At 36.0% G+C, this 17785-nt stretch overlaps 1 protein-coding gene across 3 annotated transcripts in view; it reads right to left on the minus strand.

Annotated features, from left to right (window-relative positions):
- RNGTT (RNA guanylyltransferase and 5'-phosphatase) overlaps window positions 1-17785 on the minus strand; it is a 241954-nt gene that overhangs the window by 163074 nt on the left and 61095 nt on the right. For all 3 annotated transcript variants that reach the window (XM_036024453.1, XM_028509316.2, XM_028509315.2), the window contains exons 9-10: window positions 14912-15047; window positions 3580-3651 (exon numbers count right to left, since the gene is read on the minus strand). In XM_036024453.1, the coding sequence (XP_035880346.1) occupies window positions 3580-3651; window positions 14912-15047 (208 nt within the window). The remainder of the gene's footprint in view (window positions 1-3579; window positions 3652-14911; window positions 15048-17785) is intronic.

A 17785-nucleotide genomic window follows, 5' to 3' on the forward strand; every position in this document is an offset into this window, starting at 1 on the left:
CCCACCCAAAAGGGTATCAATACCAGAAAGGCCCAGTTTGCTTGGGGGAAGAGGTGGAAGGGACTGAAATCCGAGAGAGCTGAGCAAGTGCCATTGTTCCCTCTCAGACCCCCACCCCCACCCCCACAATGCGTCACAACCCAGCAACTGGGGTGCCCCACCATGTTGAACACCTAAGGCTCTGCTCCTCATACATAACAGGGGTGACCAGATCCAAAAAAAAAAAAAAAAGGCTCAAACAGAGGTACAAATCAAAGCCTCAGAGCCAATACTTTTAAGTGACCAAGAGATACCCAACCTATCAGATGCACAGTTCAAAGCACTGGTGATCAGGATGCTCACAGAGTTGGTTGAATTTGGTCGCAAATTAGATGAAAAAATGAAGGCTACAATAAGAAAAATGAAGGAAAATGCACAGGAAACCAATAGTGATGGAATGAAAGCTGGGTCTCACATCAATGGAGTGGACGAGAAGGAAGAAAGGAACAACTAAACAGAAAAGAATGGAGAAATAAGAAATCAAAAAAATGAGGAGAAGCTTAGGAACCTCCAGGATATCTTTAAGAGGAACAACAAGTGGAAAAATTATTTGAACAAATAATAAAGGAGAACTTCCCCATCTGGCAAAGGAAATAGACTTCCAGGAAGTCCAAGAAGCTCAGAAAGTCCCAAAGAAGTTGGACCCAAGGAGGAACACACCAAGGCACATCAGAATTACATTAGCCAAGGTAAAAACGAAGGAGAGAATCCTAGAACCAGCAAGAGATAAGGGGACAGTAACCTACAAAGGAATTCCCATCAGACTGTCAGCTGATTTCTCAAAAGAGACCTTGCAGGCAAAAGGGGGCTGGAAAGAAGTATTCCAAGTCATGAAGGCAAGGACCTACATCCAAGATTGCTCTATCCAGCAAAGCCTTCATTTAGAATGGAAGGGCAGATAAAGTGCTTCTCAGATAAGGTCAAGTTAAAAGAGTTCATCATAACCAAGCCCTCATTTTATGAAATGTTAAAGGGACTTATCTAAGAAAAAGAAGATAAAAAACATGTATAGTAAAATGACAGCAAACTCACAATTATTAACAACCACGCCTAATACAAAAACAAAAACAAAGTAAGCAAACAGCTAGAACAGGAACAGAACCGCTGAAATGGAGATCACACAGAGGGTTAGCAACAGGGGAGTGGGAGGAGGAGAGAGGGGGAAAAGGTACAGAGAATAAGTAGCATAGATGGTAGGTAGAAAATAGACAGGGGGAGGGCAAGAATAGTATGGGAAATGGAGAAGCTAAAGAACTTATGACACATGGACATGAACTAAAGGTGCGGAATGTGGGTGGGAGAGGGTGTGCAGGGTGGGGGGGAATGAAGGAGGGGAAATGGGACAACTGTAACAGCAAAATCAATGAAATACATTTTTTAAAAAATAAAACAATTTCTAAACATTAAGAAGAAAAAGATTGGAAACCAAATAGGAAAATCAAAAGATCACTTGAACCTACAATCATTTTTCACAAAAGAAAAGTCCAAACAAGTAAAAACAAACATACAAAATATACTTCACTTCCCTAGTAATTAGGGACAAGCAAGTGAAAACAAGATATTTCACACATAGCCATGTGGCAAAAATTAGATATGTAATAATACCAACTGTTTTAAAGTGGTCCAGTTACTTCTGAAAGGAATTTAGCAATGCAGCTAATAAAGCTGAAGTTGCCAATTTAACTAGAATCTCCATGTTGTAGGAATGAGGCACTGGACTTTTTCAACACTTCCCAGGTGATTACATCCCAGGAATAAGAATTGTCCTAGAGAAACTTTGACATATGTGGACAAGAAAAATATATAAAGTTGTTCGATACAACAGTAGTTTAACAGCAAAATATGGAAACCCAAATATCAATCAATAGGAAAAAAAGTCCATACATTTATATAATATAATAATCAATAGTAATGAAAATGAATGAACTAAACCTACAAAATAATTTGGAGCAAATGTTGGGGACCACAGTACAGTACAATGACATTTATATAACACTAGAAGCCCTGCAAAAGAACACCACATCTATTTTATAGACATACATTGGTAGTAAAGGTATCGAAAACATTCATGGGGGATAATAAACACCAAATTCAGGGTAGGAGCTGTTGTTTCTGGATAAGAGGTTCAAGGATAAGATGACAGAGGTGTGCACAGTAAACTTCTACTAGATCTGTAATCATTTATTTTCTTATTAAAAAGTGGAGTAAAAATGACAAAGGTATTTTTGACCAAAAAGTGGAGTAAAACTGACCAAATCTGGTGGTCAGTACATAAGTATTTCTTACATTATTCTCTAACTTTTATGTATGATAAACTTTTTTTCTAAAGAATTAGAAGTCTATCGTCTACCACAAAGTTCCCAGGCTAAAAAATGAACCTACACTAAACACATTTTAAAGCAGGGTTCCATATCAAGAGGCAAAGGGGACAGCACTCCCCTATTCCCAAAGAAACAAAGCAACACCAACTCTTTGTCTTGTTACGAGCCAATGAACATTATTTCAAGATCTGTGATTACAGTAAGTCAGTTCTGGAAAGCATTACTTTTGAGGAATATAATAGTCACAAAAAGAACAAATCTGAAACTTCATGGTTCCTGACCCTGAGTTTCCTAAATTTGAAATTGACTGAAATATAGAAATTCAACAAATGAGGTACATACACTGAAAATTTCCAGGAAAAAAATGCCTTTAAATCACCTAAATTAACATAATTTTCAATCTTAATACTACAACTTAAAACAATTGAAAGTACATACCCCCAGAAAAAAAATTTGTTAATTTTTATTATAAATCTACAAAACCTTAAAACTTAACACTTTTAATTCCAGAATCAACCGCTTTCAGTAAGCTTGGAACACTAAATGATTATGCAATCTAAATAATGTATTTCAAGAACAGTGATTATACCTTTCCACAGATGTACACTACTGAAAGAAGTTTTTCCACTTACAGAATTCATCTTGTACTGTCTAAATAATTTCAACATTCAATTAAACATTAACAGGCAAACTGATTATTGGCTAGTCTAAAACTGTAGGAAATGGGTAGAAAATATAATTTCCCCTTTTCTGATATCTATTCATAACAGGGAATTTTGTATTTTGTTTTTAAGTTTCATGCTTGTGCTCAACAATAACATATTTGTGCTTCCAAGTTGCACATTCAACACTCATAACCAATCAATTTCTTTTTTTTTTTTTAAGTGCCAGCAATAAAGTTTGGGGACTTTTTTTAAGTCAAGCACAGGATAACTAAAACCAAGAAGTTTCCATTTTATAATATCCTATTTTGTTTTATCAGTTAAACTGTTTTTTTCTTTAGTCATTTGAAGTACCTAAGGAATCTAAAGACAAATGTGCAAAATATTAGGCAATAAAAGAAAGAAAAAAATGTAAAAGTATTGACCAAAAAAATCAAATGCGTAAACTGGAAGAGGCACAAATTTTCTTTACTACTCTATAGCAGTAATACTTATTCATTTGTTAAAAACATCTATCAGTGAAAAATTTTATTTTATAAATTATAAAAGGTACTTACATTAAATTTAATTATGTCATAAATCAAATATCTAGGAACAGCTTGTCCATTTACTTTGTCAATAATCATTTCCTTGAAAGAGAAAAAAATAAGTTTCTTCATTCTTTAACAGCAATTTCTTTAATTTGATTGAAATATAACAGACATACAGAAAGCACATAAATCATAAATATACAACCTGATGAAATTTCAAGTGAACACACTCAAATCAATATTGTCAGCACCCCCAAAATTATCATCATGAATCTATTCTGTATGAGATAAAATGACAGAATATCTCCTCATTTTTTATATTAAATTACTATGCTGTTTTGTTTTATGTTTGAATTACTAAGCAACTATTAGAATAAAAAGACTATGAATTTTAAATGCCAAATATCAGGAACATTTTTTAAATAATTTTTGTTAAGTCATTACTGATTTATATTTTGTTATATACCAGTTACTTTAATCATAAAATCTATAGATATAAATGGTACCCTTATAATAGATAAAACTCCCATATGACCCACACCGTTTTTCTTGGTTCCACATCCCTCTACTATGATGGAAGGGAACAGAGAAAAAACAGTATGATATAATATCACCTATCAGAGCTATTAAATAAAAAGAGCTTAAATTCTACACTCTGACAGAAAAGAGATAAAAGACACTAAAGAATGATTACAAGTATATAATGCAGTATTTTATAAAATTTTAATTCTAATAGGTTTCACCTAAAGTTACTTTACTCTCCTCATAGTCTTCCTAGGAAACTAAACAGGTTTTTAATCTAATTTCATGACAGAAAATCCACATATAACCATCTAAAATTACAAACAATACAATGACCTGGAACAAATATATTTTGTTATTTTAAGAAACTATTATCAATTAATTTCTTTCTCAAATATGTTTGTTAAGCTACAGACATCTGATTGTTGTCTTGAACCCAACTCTCGACATAAATTGTATCACTTTCATTATTTTAAACTGTTTACCGAAATATTTTAAATACTTGTATCTGAGAAATTCTATGAGCCAACAAAGCAGTACTAATAATAGGTTTTAATTATTCTTTTTGAAACAGGAGAACAGAAAGTAAGTAGCCATCCAGGTTCAAACAGCAGACATCACAGAACTCCCCCCGCCTGAAATTACCTGACAAAATGAGAGAAAAAAATCTTTCTTTACACATTAAAAAAAAGCAAAAAATAAAATGTATTATCAACAAATAAAACAAGTAAAAAAGAATAAACAAATGAGTAAGCTTTAAAAACTGACAGCCACAGAAACTACTAAGATTCTGTTAAAACAAAAAGGCATTGCAGGGTTCAGCTCCAAGCCCACTGAAGTCCCAAAAGCCCTACTTGTAAAATGAAAAATTCTTGTAATTCACTATTACCCACAAATATACCACATTTTGCCATGTTTAATGCACACCCATGTTTTAGCACTACCCATGTATAAGGTGCATCTTTAGTATTGCCCATGTATAAAGTGCACCCTTATTCTTCCCTCAAAAATTTGGGCCAAAAGTGCACATTATACACAGCAAAATACAGTAGATAGATACAAACTCAGTGGCTACTGTTATCCACATTTTTCCCCTCTTCTGATTTGTAGAATAATAAAAAGAGCAGAGTACTATTTCTGCTCCCAGGCTCCACACTGAACTGAAGAAATAATCTGAGTATTACTGGAAAAAAATATGGTTCCCAACTAGCTGAAGAAAACATTCACCAAAAGTTTTTTAAAAGCAAACAGAACCCAGGGATTCTAACAAAGACCAAATACCTAGGCTGAGTTCTTTCCAGTGAGGCCCTCAGAAAACACCAAGTACCCTTCTCCACAGTAGTCACCTCTGCCCCAGGCTACAGAAAGTAGGTGAACATAAAATACCTAAGCTTAAAACTTAGTTAACTGAAAGCCTTGTATACTTTGGTGGGGTTGTAAAATGCTGAACCACTATGGAAAGTAGTATGGCAGTTCCACCTAAAAACTTGAAATAGAACTATCATGCCCTGGCCAGTGTAGTTCCACTGGAGTGTCGTCCTGTAACCAAAAGTTCATGGCTTCAATTTCCAGTAAGGACACATGCCCAGGTTGTGGGTTCAGTCCCCAGTTGGGGTACATGCAAAGACCAATTGATATTTCTCTCACATCGATGTTTCTCCCTCTCAATCTCTCTCTCCCCCCCTCTTCCCTCTTTCTCTCTCTCTAAAGCAATGAAAAAAAACTGTCCTTGGGTGAGATAAAAAGAAAAAATAAATAAAATTATGATATGATCCAGCAAACCCATTTCTGGCTATACATCCAACAGAATTGAAAGCAGGGTCTTAAAAAGATATCTGCATACTGTCATTTATAGAAGTATTATTCCAATAGCTAAAAGACAGAAGCAACCCAAATGTGAGACAAATAGATAAATTTGGCGTGTGTGTGTGTGTGTGTGTGTGTAGTGGAACACTATTCAGCCTTGCAAAGGAAGGAACATTGAGGACATTGTGCTAAGTGAACTAAGCCAGTCACAAAAAGACAAATACTGTATGATATCATGTATACAAGGTATCTAAGTAGTTAAATTCATACAGATAGAGAGTACAATGATGGTTGCCATGGGATAATGGGGAGCTGTTTCATTGGTACAGAGTTTCAGTTTCACACGATACCAAAGAGTTCTGGAGATGAGCCCTACAACTGTCCCAGCTTACTGTCCGAGGAGTGTTTCCAGGATTTGATGCAGGCATAGGGGCCCAGGGTGGAGTCCAGCTTTTTCCCTGAGTTGAGAAAATGGAACAGGTTGTCTACAGAGACCAATGAAGCTAGAGTTCTGAGGGTAGAGTATGAGAGAGAGAGAGAGATGTGAGAGAGAGATACCCAGAGAAAGAACTCCAGACATTTGCAGAAAGACCTCCATGAGTATTCAGCAGAGTATGCATGTAAGGAAACTACTCAAAGCCAGGAAAGAAAAGTTTTAGAGGGAATATATCTGACACTGACACAAGGTTGGGAATAAGGTGCCTGTTCCTGCCAGCCAGACTAGAAAAATCTCTTCCTTCACAGGGCATTAGTACTCAGAAGGATTTTGTCTCAGTAATGGAGAATAACTATCCCTAAAAAACCTTAAAAGCAATACTAGAAAGGTACAAAGTAGTTCCAAAAAATTAACTGCATACCAGAACAAGCTCACAAGTATTTGTGGGAATACAAAAATATTAAGACCCCAAAAAAGTAAAATTCAAAATGCCTGGCATTCAATAGAAAATTGCCAGGTAAACAAAGAGGCAAAAATACACAATGCATGAAAAGGAGATAAATCCATTGATACAGGCCCCAACTGAAAGAATTGTTAGAGTTAGAAAGCAAGAACATTAAGATGGCTTATTACAACAGTATTTCATATATTTAAAAGTTAAGTAGAGACATAAAAGACACACAAACGCACACAAAAGGCTCCAAGTGAATTTCCAGAGGTAAAAATGTCTGAGGTAAAAAAATACCATGGTCAGGATGAACAGCAATTTAAGATATTGCGGAAGCACAGATTAGTGAAGACACAGCAATAGAAACTATCCAAAATATAACAAAGAGAAAAAAGTTTGTTGTTTTATTTTGTTGAAAGAGTATCAAGTAATTAAATCTCCAAAAAGAGAAAGGGTAGAAATAATGACAAAAAATTTCCTACTTCTTATGAAAATTGTAAAAGATATTCAAAAAACCCCAAGCATAAGAAATCTCAAGAAAATTATACCAAGGCATGTCAACTTTAGATCCCTCAAGAGCTTGTGAGAAATTGCTCCACTGTATTTTTGTGTTAAACATTATTGGAGAGAAATCTGAAGTTTGAATCCTACATTATGGGCTCCACCAAAAGAAAAAAAAAATTCTTGCATGTTTGACTTTTCTAACCTCCTTACTTTTCTATATTCCATTCCCTTTAAGTCCTCAGGCACCCACCCTTTTCTGCCTATCCATTTCTTGAACTCAAACTATGTATCAGGCATTGGTCTAAGTGCTAGAGAAATTAAGCATATAGTCCTTACCTTCAAGGGACTTAGAGTCTCAGACAGGAAAACATATAGGGAGCTAGGTCCAATGAAAAGCTATAGTTTTAATGAGAGACAGCCATAGAGATAAGAATGACCATGTAGTTAATGTTTAAACCAGGATACTTCTGAGACTGAAACAGATGGCTAATAATAATTACACTAATGCAACAGGTGTACACCTATACTACTAGTCCGGCCAAATAAGGACATATGGTATAAGCTTATTTATACTTGAAGATTAAGAGAAAGGTTTGATAATAAGGTGTGAGATCCATTAGCTGAATCCTGAAAGATGCAGCTGATATTTTCTAGCAGAATGGTGGACAGACAAAATGGTATTACAAAAGCAACAAAAAAGATGGTCTGCGGTACATTGTGCAAAGCTCAATATAGGAGAAACTTACAGTTCAAGGGCTCTCAGTAAAAGATGACGGTAACGATATTGGTATGGCCCAGATATAGAGAAGATTATGTTGAGTAGTTTGGCTTTCATGCTATGTGCAATGAGGAAGCTTTGAAAGGTTTTAATGAGGGACTAATTAACTATTCTCTGGAAAACCTGTGGGCCTTCAAAGCTCATCTCAAGAGTAACCCACCCACTCTTTAAAATCTTTCAGGTGAGGTCCACTTATTTCTAATTATCACATCCATCTAGGTGATAAAATGTTATGAGATTAAATAGTAATAGTCATTTTGAATATTAAAAGTCTTTTGAATATACTAAAAAACACTGAATCATACACCCTAAAGTGGTGAATTTTGTAGTATGTTAATTACATTTTAACTTTTTAACCTCAGTAAAACTTTTTTAATCCTAAAATCAGTTCTTCAGACTGAAGAAAAATGATGGAACCCCAGATACACAGAACATAATTAAATGTGAGCTACATACATATTGATTATACATGTTCCACAGACACAACAAAATAACTAAACAAAGGTACATCAAAATATTAAGAACAAACTGGCAGTACCCAGAGTGGAGTTGGGAAGGGATAATGGGGGAAAAGAGGAAAGGGTTTTTGGGAACAACTATAAAGGACACATGGACAAAACCAAGGGCAGGCTGGGATCAGGGGAGAGAGGTGGGGATGGCTGGGATTGGGAGTGGAAGGGGGGAAATGCAGACAACTACTTGAACAAGAATGAAGTAAAAATAATAATAATAAACAAAACAAAAAAAAGTTAAAACATAATCCCTTCTTGACAGCTGAATTTTTCTACTCTATAATGTACAAACATTCTAAAACTTTTTAAGTGAGCATGCATATTCCTTTATTAAAAATTAGCAGTTGAAAGACATGCCGTTTCCCCAAGATTCTTGCTATTAACTTTAATGATGAAATGCCACAGCCTCCTCTTAACCTCAATGTAAAATTGACTGAATTTCACTGATTTGTTTCAAATGAATTAATGCCATATTTCTAAACTTCTATTTTCCACATTTCGTGGGTCAAAGAACGTCATTCAGAGAACAAAACAAGAGCTTTATTGCTCACATCTGACAGCCAGACAATTAAGTAGTTTGAGTTACTCTTGGATTTGGAATTTCACAAAAACAATTTGCAAATGAAAATGTAGAAGAAACAGGAAACTACAGAAGACTGTTTTAATTAACTGGAAAAATAAGTATGGCAACTCTAAGTCTGGTCCAAGTAAACTGACATCATGAATCACATTGCTATTTTAAAATCTCACCAGAGTTATTATGCTGCCCTCAGTTATCCAAGTTTGGGTGAAAATAAATAGTATTGCTAAGTTAAATCTGCAGATGGTTAAACATCTAAATTTTTAAGCATTATTTCCTACCTGGAATGCCCCCAGGCCACATCCAACAAAAATCTCTCTATTGAAATCTTTCTATATCTAATGCCAATTCCTCTATTAAAAACATCTTTAGTTCCTAACTAACTAGATGCAATGTATTTCTTCTCTAAACCACCACAGAACTTGTTTTAAATACCAATCCTTAGGTTATCATTTTATCCATGACCAATCATTCTGCACCCCTACCCAGAACTTCCTTATCTCTCTTAAGATAAAATTTGTAGCCCTGGCTGGTGTAGCTCAGTGGATTGAGCGCAGGCTGGGAACCAAAGTGTCCCAGGTTCGATCCCCAGCTAGGGTACATTCCTGGGTTGCAGAACTTGTTTTAAATACCAATCCTTAGGTTATCATTTTATCCATGACCAATCATTCTGCACCCCTACCCAGAACTTGGAGAACCCTGTTTTCTCCATGGAAAGGCAGAGACAGTGTGGTAGGCCGATAAACCATACAACCAAACACAGAAAACACAAACATCTGACAACAAGCCTATCAGAGATTACTCTGCAGTAAAATGTCTCAAAGGTGAGACCTTCTCCTCACCCCCCTAAGCAACGCCTGCACTCTTAGCACAGCAACTTGAACGTGACAGGCACTCAAAAAACATTAGTTCAATTAAAACTATACTAAATATTTACAAATGCTGTGATGTAAAAGTTGTTTTCCTCCTTTTGTTTTATTAATTACAATGCTAAAAAACTGTATCTTAAAAAAACAAAAACTAAAGTGTCCTAGCTGCTCCTGTGGACTAACCAGCAGGGCTGCCGCACTGGCTGTGCAGTATATGTACAGCACAGCACCCAGGCGCCAGTTACATCAGCTGCGAGAATAGCACACCCTGGGGATGCACAGTGAACAACACATCCAACCTTATGCAGCAGCTCTGTCTCCCACAAGGGCATGTGTGTACATGTGTATAGCACACATGTACACATGCACACATAGGTTACTAAAATTTGTGTATATACATATGTATTTGTCATTTTGATTACAAAATGGTAGTTCACTACACACCTGGTTACAGAAATGACAGTGTACTAGTGGCCCCACAGAGTACACACAGTATAGAGCACTCTGTGCTTTGTGACTCAACAGTTACTCTTGGCTCAGTCTCCATCTGACTCTACTACCTTCTTACCATCTTCCTAATCTCCAGTACCTAGCTCACAGTCATCCTGGACTCCTGCCACCACTCATTATGACACATCTAATGCTTTTCTTGACCTCGTTTCCACTGCTCTGTTTCACAGGACCTCAACCACTCACTCTCTCAGGGTCACACCCTGAACCTTCTCATCACTCAAACTAACTCAAACATTCTATTCTCCAATCACAGTCTTCCACCTTCTGGAGCTAGAATATTGCACACTCCAATATGTAGTTGGCAAATAAAAACAAAGAACAAGAGATGGGAGCAACAAGCATTCAGGACACTTGGAAAGTGGTATTCCCTCTTTTAAACAAATAAATGAATATATATCTTTTTGTATATGTGATTTTCATTAGGGTAATTCCATCATTGAGAGTTTAAGTGAACATTCCCAAGCTACCACCTGACATCCCAAATATCTGTTCATTTAAACCAGAATCAGAGGAGCAAATTTTATTTTTTTTAATATTTTATTTATTTATTTTTAGAGAGGGAAGGGAGGGGGAGAGAGAGAGAGAGAGAGAGAGAGAGAGAGAGGCATCAATGTGCGGTTGCTGGGGGTTATGGCCTGCAACCCAGGAATGTACCCTAGCTGGGGATCGAACCTGGGACACTTTGGTTCCCAGCCTGCGCTCAATCCACTGAGCTACACCAGCCAGGGCTACAAATTTTATCTTAAGAGAGGAAGTACTCTCTGTGAGTGATAAAGGTTCAACACTGAAGATAGAAAAGAAATTTTAAATAATGTGAGTAGTATCCCTAGAGAAAGGAGACTGGAAGTTCTGGGAAGTTATAAGAAAGCTGCAGAACCCTGTTTTCTCCAAGGAAAGGCAGAGACAGTGTGGTAGGCTGATAAACCATACAACCAAACACAGAAAACACAAACATCTGACAAGCCTATCAGAGATTACTCTGCAGAGAAAAATACAAGCTTATCGGTGTATAGATCTGCACATAAAGTATAACATACTAATCAAGACTAATAGCCTGTTTACCCAAAAGCTAAAGAGAGAGCAAAATCTAAGTGGCAAACTTCAGAACAGCCAGGAGATTGGGTATTCTTGGGCTGTCAGACATTAAACTACATGCTAAAGTTACAGCATTTAAATCAATATAAAACTACCACTGGAAGACCAAAATAGTAATGAAATGGGAAAATGAATCAAGAAAGAAACAATGGTATATAAAAGAATCCACCATACAATAAAAAAATGATAAGGTCAATTAAAAAGGAAAAACAGATTAGCTGAAGGGTATTGAGGCAACAGTTTCAACATCTGGAAATAAATAAAACTGTACCCCTATTTTGTCCCTTTTATCAAAATGTATTTCAGATAGATACTGAAATACTCAAATACTTAGTGATGTAAATTAAACCATAAAAGTACTAGAAAAAGTGAAGGTATTATAATAATTCTGAAGTAAAATATCTTTTCCTAAAATGACACAGAAGCCAAATATTACAAATCAAGGGGTTTATAAATTTACCTACATAAATTTAAACTTGAGCCACCAAAAATAATAGAAAAAGTAAAAACACATTTTTCAAAATGTTTCATGAAGTAATATGCCCAATACACAAAAACTTCTCATAAGTCAATATGAAAAATGACAAACACCCACTAGAAAAATGTATAAGGTTTTGAATGGGCAACTCACAGAAGAAATATAATAATTCATAAATAAGTGAAAAGGAGTTAAACTTCATTAACAATTCACATAAATGCATATTAAAAGAGGTAAATAATTCATTTTATAATGTACCAGACACTATTACGGCACTTTATAGATTCTCCAACTTAGCATCTTCACAACAACATCAAGAACTAAGTACTGTTATTAGCCTCACTTCACTAGAGACGAGAAAACTGAGAAAATTATATAAGGTCCCTCAGGTAATAACTGATGGAACCAATAAGACACCACAGTTAGAGTTAGGGCTCTTAACCCCTATATCGTACTGCCTCTTAAAATGGAAAAGTCATTCTTTCCTTCACCAAAGTAAAAAACATTAAATTCTCAAAACCCAGTGTTAAGATAACATTCAGATTCTTTACATATGGTTATCAGAACTGTACATGTATTCAAACTTTCTGCAATTATACGTGTTAATATTTAAAATGGGCATGCCCTTGAAGCCAGTGTAGTGAACACAGTAAAACCTATAACCACCCCTTCTCCTTGGGAGCACAACTCCTCCTGCACTCCAAGTGGTACCACTACCAGTGACATCCCGGCCTCCACTGTCACTCTTCTATGGGTATTATATAACTCAGATGCAGCCTTTGGAGTCTTCCCTTGGACTAACCTATGGCTATTGGGAGAAAAAGTTACCTTTCTGCTTGGGCTGCAATCCAATTTGCCTACCAGGTGGAAAGAGTCTTCATGCAGAATGAGAGCAGACAAACAACACAAATAAAGAGAGAGCCTGGCTGATATCATCTGAGCCCGCAGATCCAGCCTGAAGCAAGCCTACCGGAAATTTCATTATTTGTGCCAATCTACTTCCTTTTTTACTTTAGTTACTTTGACTTGGACTTCAGTTACTTGTAGTCTAAAGATTCTAAATATATATAACAATTTTGCCTCTAAGAATTATCTTAATTATAAAATTGCACGATTATGAAAAGGAAAAAAGTATAAGGATATGCATTCAGGCGTGTCTTATGATAGAAAAAAAAAAAATCAAAATGTCCACCAAAAGAGAACTAGTTTTTAAAAACCATAAAACTATTTCTCGAACATGCCTGATTAGAATCACTTGGGCACTTTTTAAAAGTACAGATACCATGGCCCCTGGGAAAATCTAATTCATTACTTCTATGCTGGACTATTGGGATGGGTCATGTATTTAACAAGCAGCCTCTACAATTTTCACAATCAAAATAGTCTGGGAGCCCAAAATTATGATGCATGCATATACAATGGTATATCATTCAAGCATTTATATGAAAGATGTCCAAAACAAATTGCTAAGTGGAAAAAAAGACAAGCTACAAAACTCATGTAACATTTGATTCCTTTCATGCAAAGTTTGATTCCTTTCATGCAAAATTATGTAATTGTCCATGTGTGTACATGTTTGAGCAAAGCACTCATTTCCAACAAGGGGAGAGGTACAGCAATTATTCAGAATTTACTGGGACTAGATCAAGTCCCAACTCCCCTCAAAACTCCTATACACATTCTGTTTAAGAATCTATACTGTGAGCTGCAATTACTACTATGAATGTTATATTCTTCAGGAACAGACATAAGATTGAACACAGGGGCACAGAGGAAAGTCTGAAATAATGTTTATCAAAATGGTAACAGAAGTTACTCCAAAGGTAGTTCAGGTCATTTTTACCAGGTTTTTTGTAATGTTTTATATTATTTTAATATTTATATACAATGAATCTATATTTTGAGAATTGGGGAGAAGAAAGCTATTTGCATAAAAGAAGTTAAAACATTTTTAATCAAGTAATTTTAACATTATTAAAAACATTTTCTGAAATGGGAAAATTCTTATCACCTTTCAAAATTAAAATGTTAAAGTATAGTGGCTGCTGTAAATAACACAAGTCTTGCCCTGCTGGTGTAGCTCAGCGGATTAAGCACTGGCCTGTGAACCAAAAGGTCACTGGTTCGATCCCAGTCTAGGGCACATGCCTGGACTGTGGGCCAGGTCCCCAGTGGGGGGCGTGCAAGAGTCAGCCGTACATTGATGTTTCTCTCCTTCTTGTTCTCCCTTCCTCCTCCTCTCTAAAAAAATAAATAAAATCTAAACATTTTAGATGTTTAGAGAGACAAGGGAAAATGTAGTATGCTGTATCACATAATTAAAATTCAACTGACAAGTAAAATAATAAAATAAAATTAGCCTTTTTCAACAAGAATTTTTTTCAAAAAAATCAAGAGTTAACTTTTTTCACTTATTCTCATACCCAAGACAATGATCTAGTGACAGTAATGCAAATAAAAGATAAGTGGAATTTAACATCCTAATAAAACTAGATTTAACTCTTTTTAAAAAAAGATTTTATTTATTTATTGAGAGAGGGGAAGGGAAGAAGAAAGAGAGGGAGAGAAACATCAATCGACAATGCATGTACTCCCTGATAGGAATCATATCTGCAACATCTCGTTCACAGGCTGACATTCAATCCACTGAGACATAGGGCAGATCTAATTCTGGATATGCCAGTTATACTCAATTTAAAAAAACTTAAAAAAAACTAGATTTGAGTCTAAATTTACTATTTCATTAATAAAACACTTTCATTCCAACAGAAAGAAAAATAGCAATGTTAATTTTTTTAAAGAATAAAATATGACTTACCCCATCTAAGAGAGTATTTGATAAATGTATACGGAGATCTTTACGAAATGGGAATTCTAGATTTGAAACATGAAATACTGAATTATCTCTATCAATCATAAAAACTTCATTTGTGCCATCAATCAACATCATGTATCTGTAAATAAAACATTAAAAAGGCAGTATTAACAACATAATTCAGGAATAGGATAAAAAGAAATAATAAAGTTTTTTTCCTCAGACTTAGCATAGCTATAAGGAATAATGTTCACTAGATTCCTTCCCATCCCCTATCATTCAGATTAAAGTACCACAAATAACAAATGTTCTTTTTTTAAAAAAAGGTCCTATAAAAAACACAGGGTATACAGAAATCAAAGCTTTTTATGGAGACAACATGATGCTAAAGAGCAATTTTATGACCCATTTAGGAGAGAACAGTTCTCTTATTCTTATTATATCTCAAACATCAAAGTTTATAGAACATACATATATGCAATTAATTGTATTTTATGTATTACATTCTTCCGTTTGTAGTACAAAAAAATAAAGTAATTTGCAAATGACCAGACTTCAAACTACCCAATGCTCTTTCCATACCCTACAGTTAGCAAAACAGCCTCTCTCCTTGAATCAAAATTACAACATAGCCAAACATCATCATTTCAGGTGTAATTCTTATTTATTACTATCAAATTAAATTTTTAAACTCCGGGGAGGATGGCTATTGGGTAGTTGGAAGAGGGTTTAGGGAATAAATGGTGATGGAAAAAATTAAATAATAAGTTTTAAAAAAATAAAATAGAATACTCTGCTCAAGATGCAGGTATAGGTAAACAGAGCTTGCCTCCTCGCACAACCACAAAAAAATTACAACTAGACTACAAAACAAGTTATCACCCAGACTCATCAGAAAATCAAGATCCATGGAAGTCTGACAACCAAGGAATTAAAGAAGTCACACTCGTCCAGATGGGTAGGAGGGTTAGAGAAACAAGGAGAGGCCAGGAGATGTGGGACAGGCAGTCTCACACGCACATATGGTAGATAAAAATCAGGAAGGACACCTCAGGAGCAAGGGATCCTAGCCCACATCAAACCACCCAGCCCAGGTCTCAGTGCCAACAAGATAAGTTCCCATAACTTCTGGTTGTAAAAACCAATGGGTGTTGGGGCAGTGGAAGAAACTGCAGGATTCTCAATAGTCTCTTCTTAAAGGGTCTACAATGGATTTAGGATTTACGCAGATATTCCCTTTGGACTCCAGCACTGCGGGCAGCCACTGTAACAGCACCAGTGGCATACAGGGAGAAACTGATGTGTCTAGCATCAGGGCAAGTACCAGGGGACAGCTTCCTCCTGCACAAAACTCCAGAGACCAGGCAGCGGCACTGTCCCCTTTCTGAGCCCTCCCCCACACAAAGCCACAGGGTGGCAACACCATATTGGACACTCTATCAACTTGGTTCACATGGGTTGCCCTACCCCAGCGATTACCTAAGGCTCCACCCCATCCAACGTATAGGTGCACTTTTCTACAACAGGCTACCCTACTAAGACAGGAAGTCAAAGCAGCTCTACCTAATACATAGAAACGAACACAGGGAGGCTGCCAAAATGAGGAGACAAAGAAATATGGCCCAAATGAAAGAACAGAACAAAACTCCAGAAAAAGAACCAAACAACATGGAGGTAAGCAATCTTTCAGATGCAGAGTTCCAAACACTGCTTATTAGGATGCTCAAGGAACTCACTAGGCACTTCAACTGAATAAAAAAGACTCAGGAAGAAATGAACCTTACATAAGTGACATAAAGAAAAATTTATAGGGAACCAAGAGTAGAGTGCATGAAGCTGAGAATCAAATCAATGATGTGGAACATAAGGAAGAAAAAAAACATTCAATCAGAACAGCAAGAAGAAAGAAGAACCCCACCCCCCAAAACAAGGATAGGCTAAGGAGCCTCTGGGACAACTTCAAACATAGCAATATTCACATCAGAGGGGTGCCAGAAGGAGAAGAGAAAGAGCAAGAAACTGAAAACTTAATTGAAAAAATGATGAAATAAAACTTCCCTAATTTGGTGAAGGAAACAGACATACAAGTCCAGGAAGCAGAGAGTCTCAAACAAGATGGACACAAAGAGGAACACACCAAGACACATCATAATTAAAATGCCAAAGGTTAAAGATAAAGAATCTTAGAAGCAGCAAGAGAAAAGGAGAGTTACCTACAAAGGAGTTCCCATAAGACTATCGGCTGATTTCTCAAAAGAAACTGCAGGCTAGAAGGGACTGGCAAGAAGTATTCAAAGTAATAAAAAGGAAGGACCTACAACCAAGATTATTCTATCCAGTAAAGCTGTCATTTAGAATGAAGAGCAGATAAAGTGCTTCTCAGACAAGGTAAAGATAAAGGAGTTCATCATTACCAAGCCGTTATTATATGAAATGTTAAAGGGACTTATCTGAGAAAAAGACCAAAACTATGAACATTAAAATGGCAATAAAGTCACAACTATCAACAAATGAATCTAAAAAAACAACTAAGCATATAAGCAGAACAGAAACAGAATCATAGATATGGAGATCATTTGGAAGAGTATCAGTTGGGAGGGAAAAGGAGGAGAATGGGGGGAAGGCACAGGGATTAAGAAGTACAAATTGGTAGGTACAGAATAGGGGGATGTTAAGAACAGTATAGGAAATGGAGTTATATGCATGGCCCAAAGAACTTATATGCATGACCCATGGACATGAACTGAAGGGGGGGATCCCAAAGGAAATGGGGGGTACTGGGTAGAGGGGGCAAAGTGGGGAAGATTGGGACAAATGTAATAACATAATAAAATACATTTTTAAAAAATATTTTCAAAGTCAAGCTCATGAGAATTT

Source organism: Phyllostomus discolor, chromosome 4 (assembly GCF_004126475.2).
Source record: "Phyllostomus discolor isolate MPI-MPIP mPhyDis1 chromosome 4, mPhyDis1.pri.v3, whole genome shotgun sequence".
NCBI lineage: Eukaryota > Metazoa > Chordata > Mammalia > Chiroptera > Phyllostomidae > Phyllostomus > Phyllostomus discolor.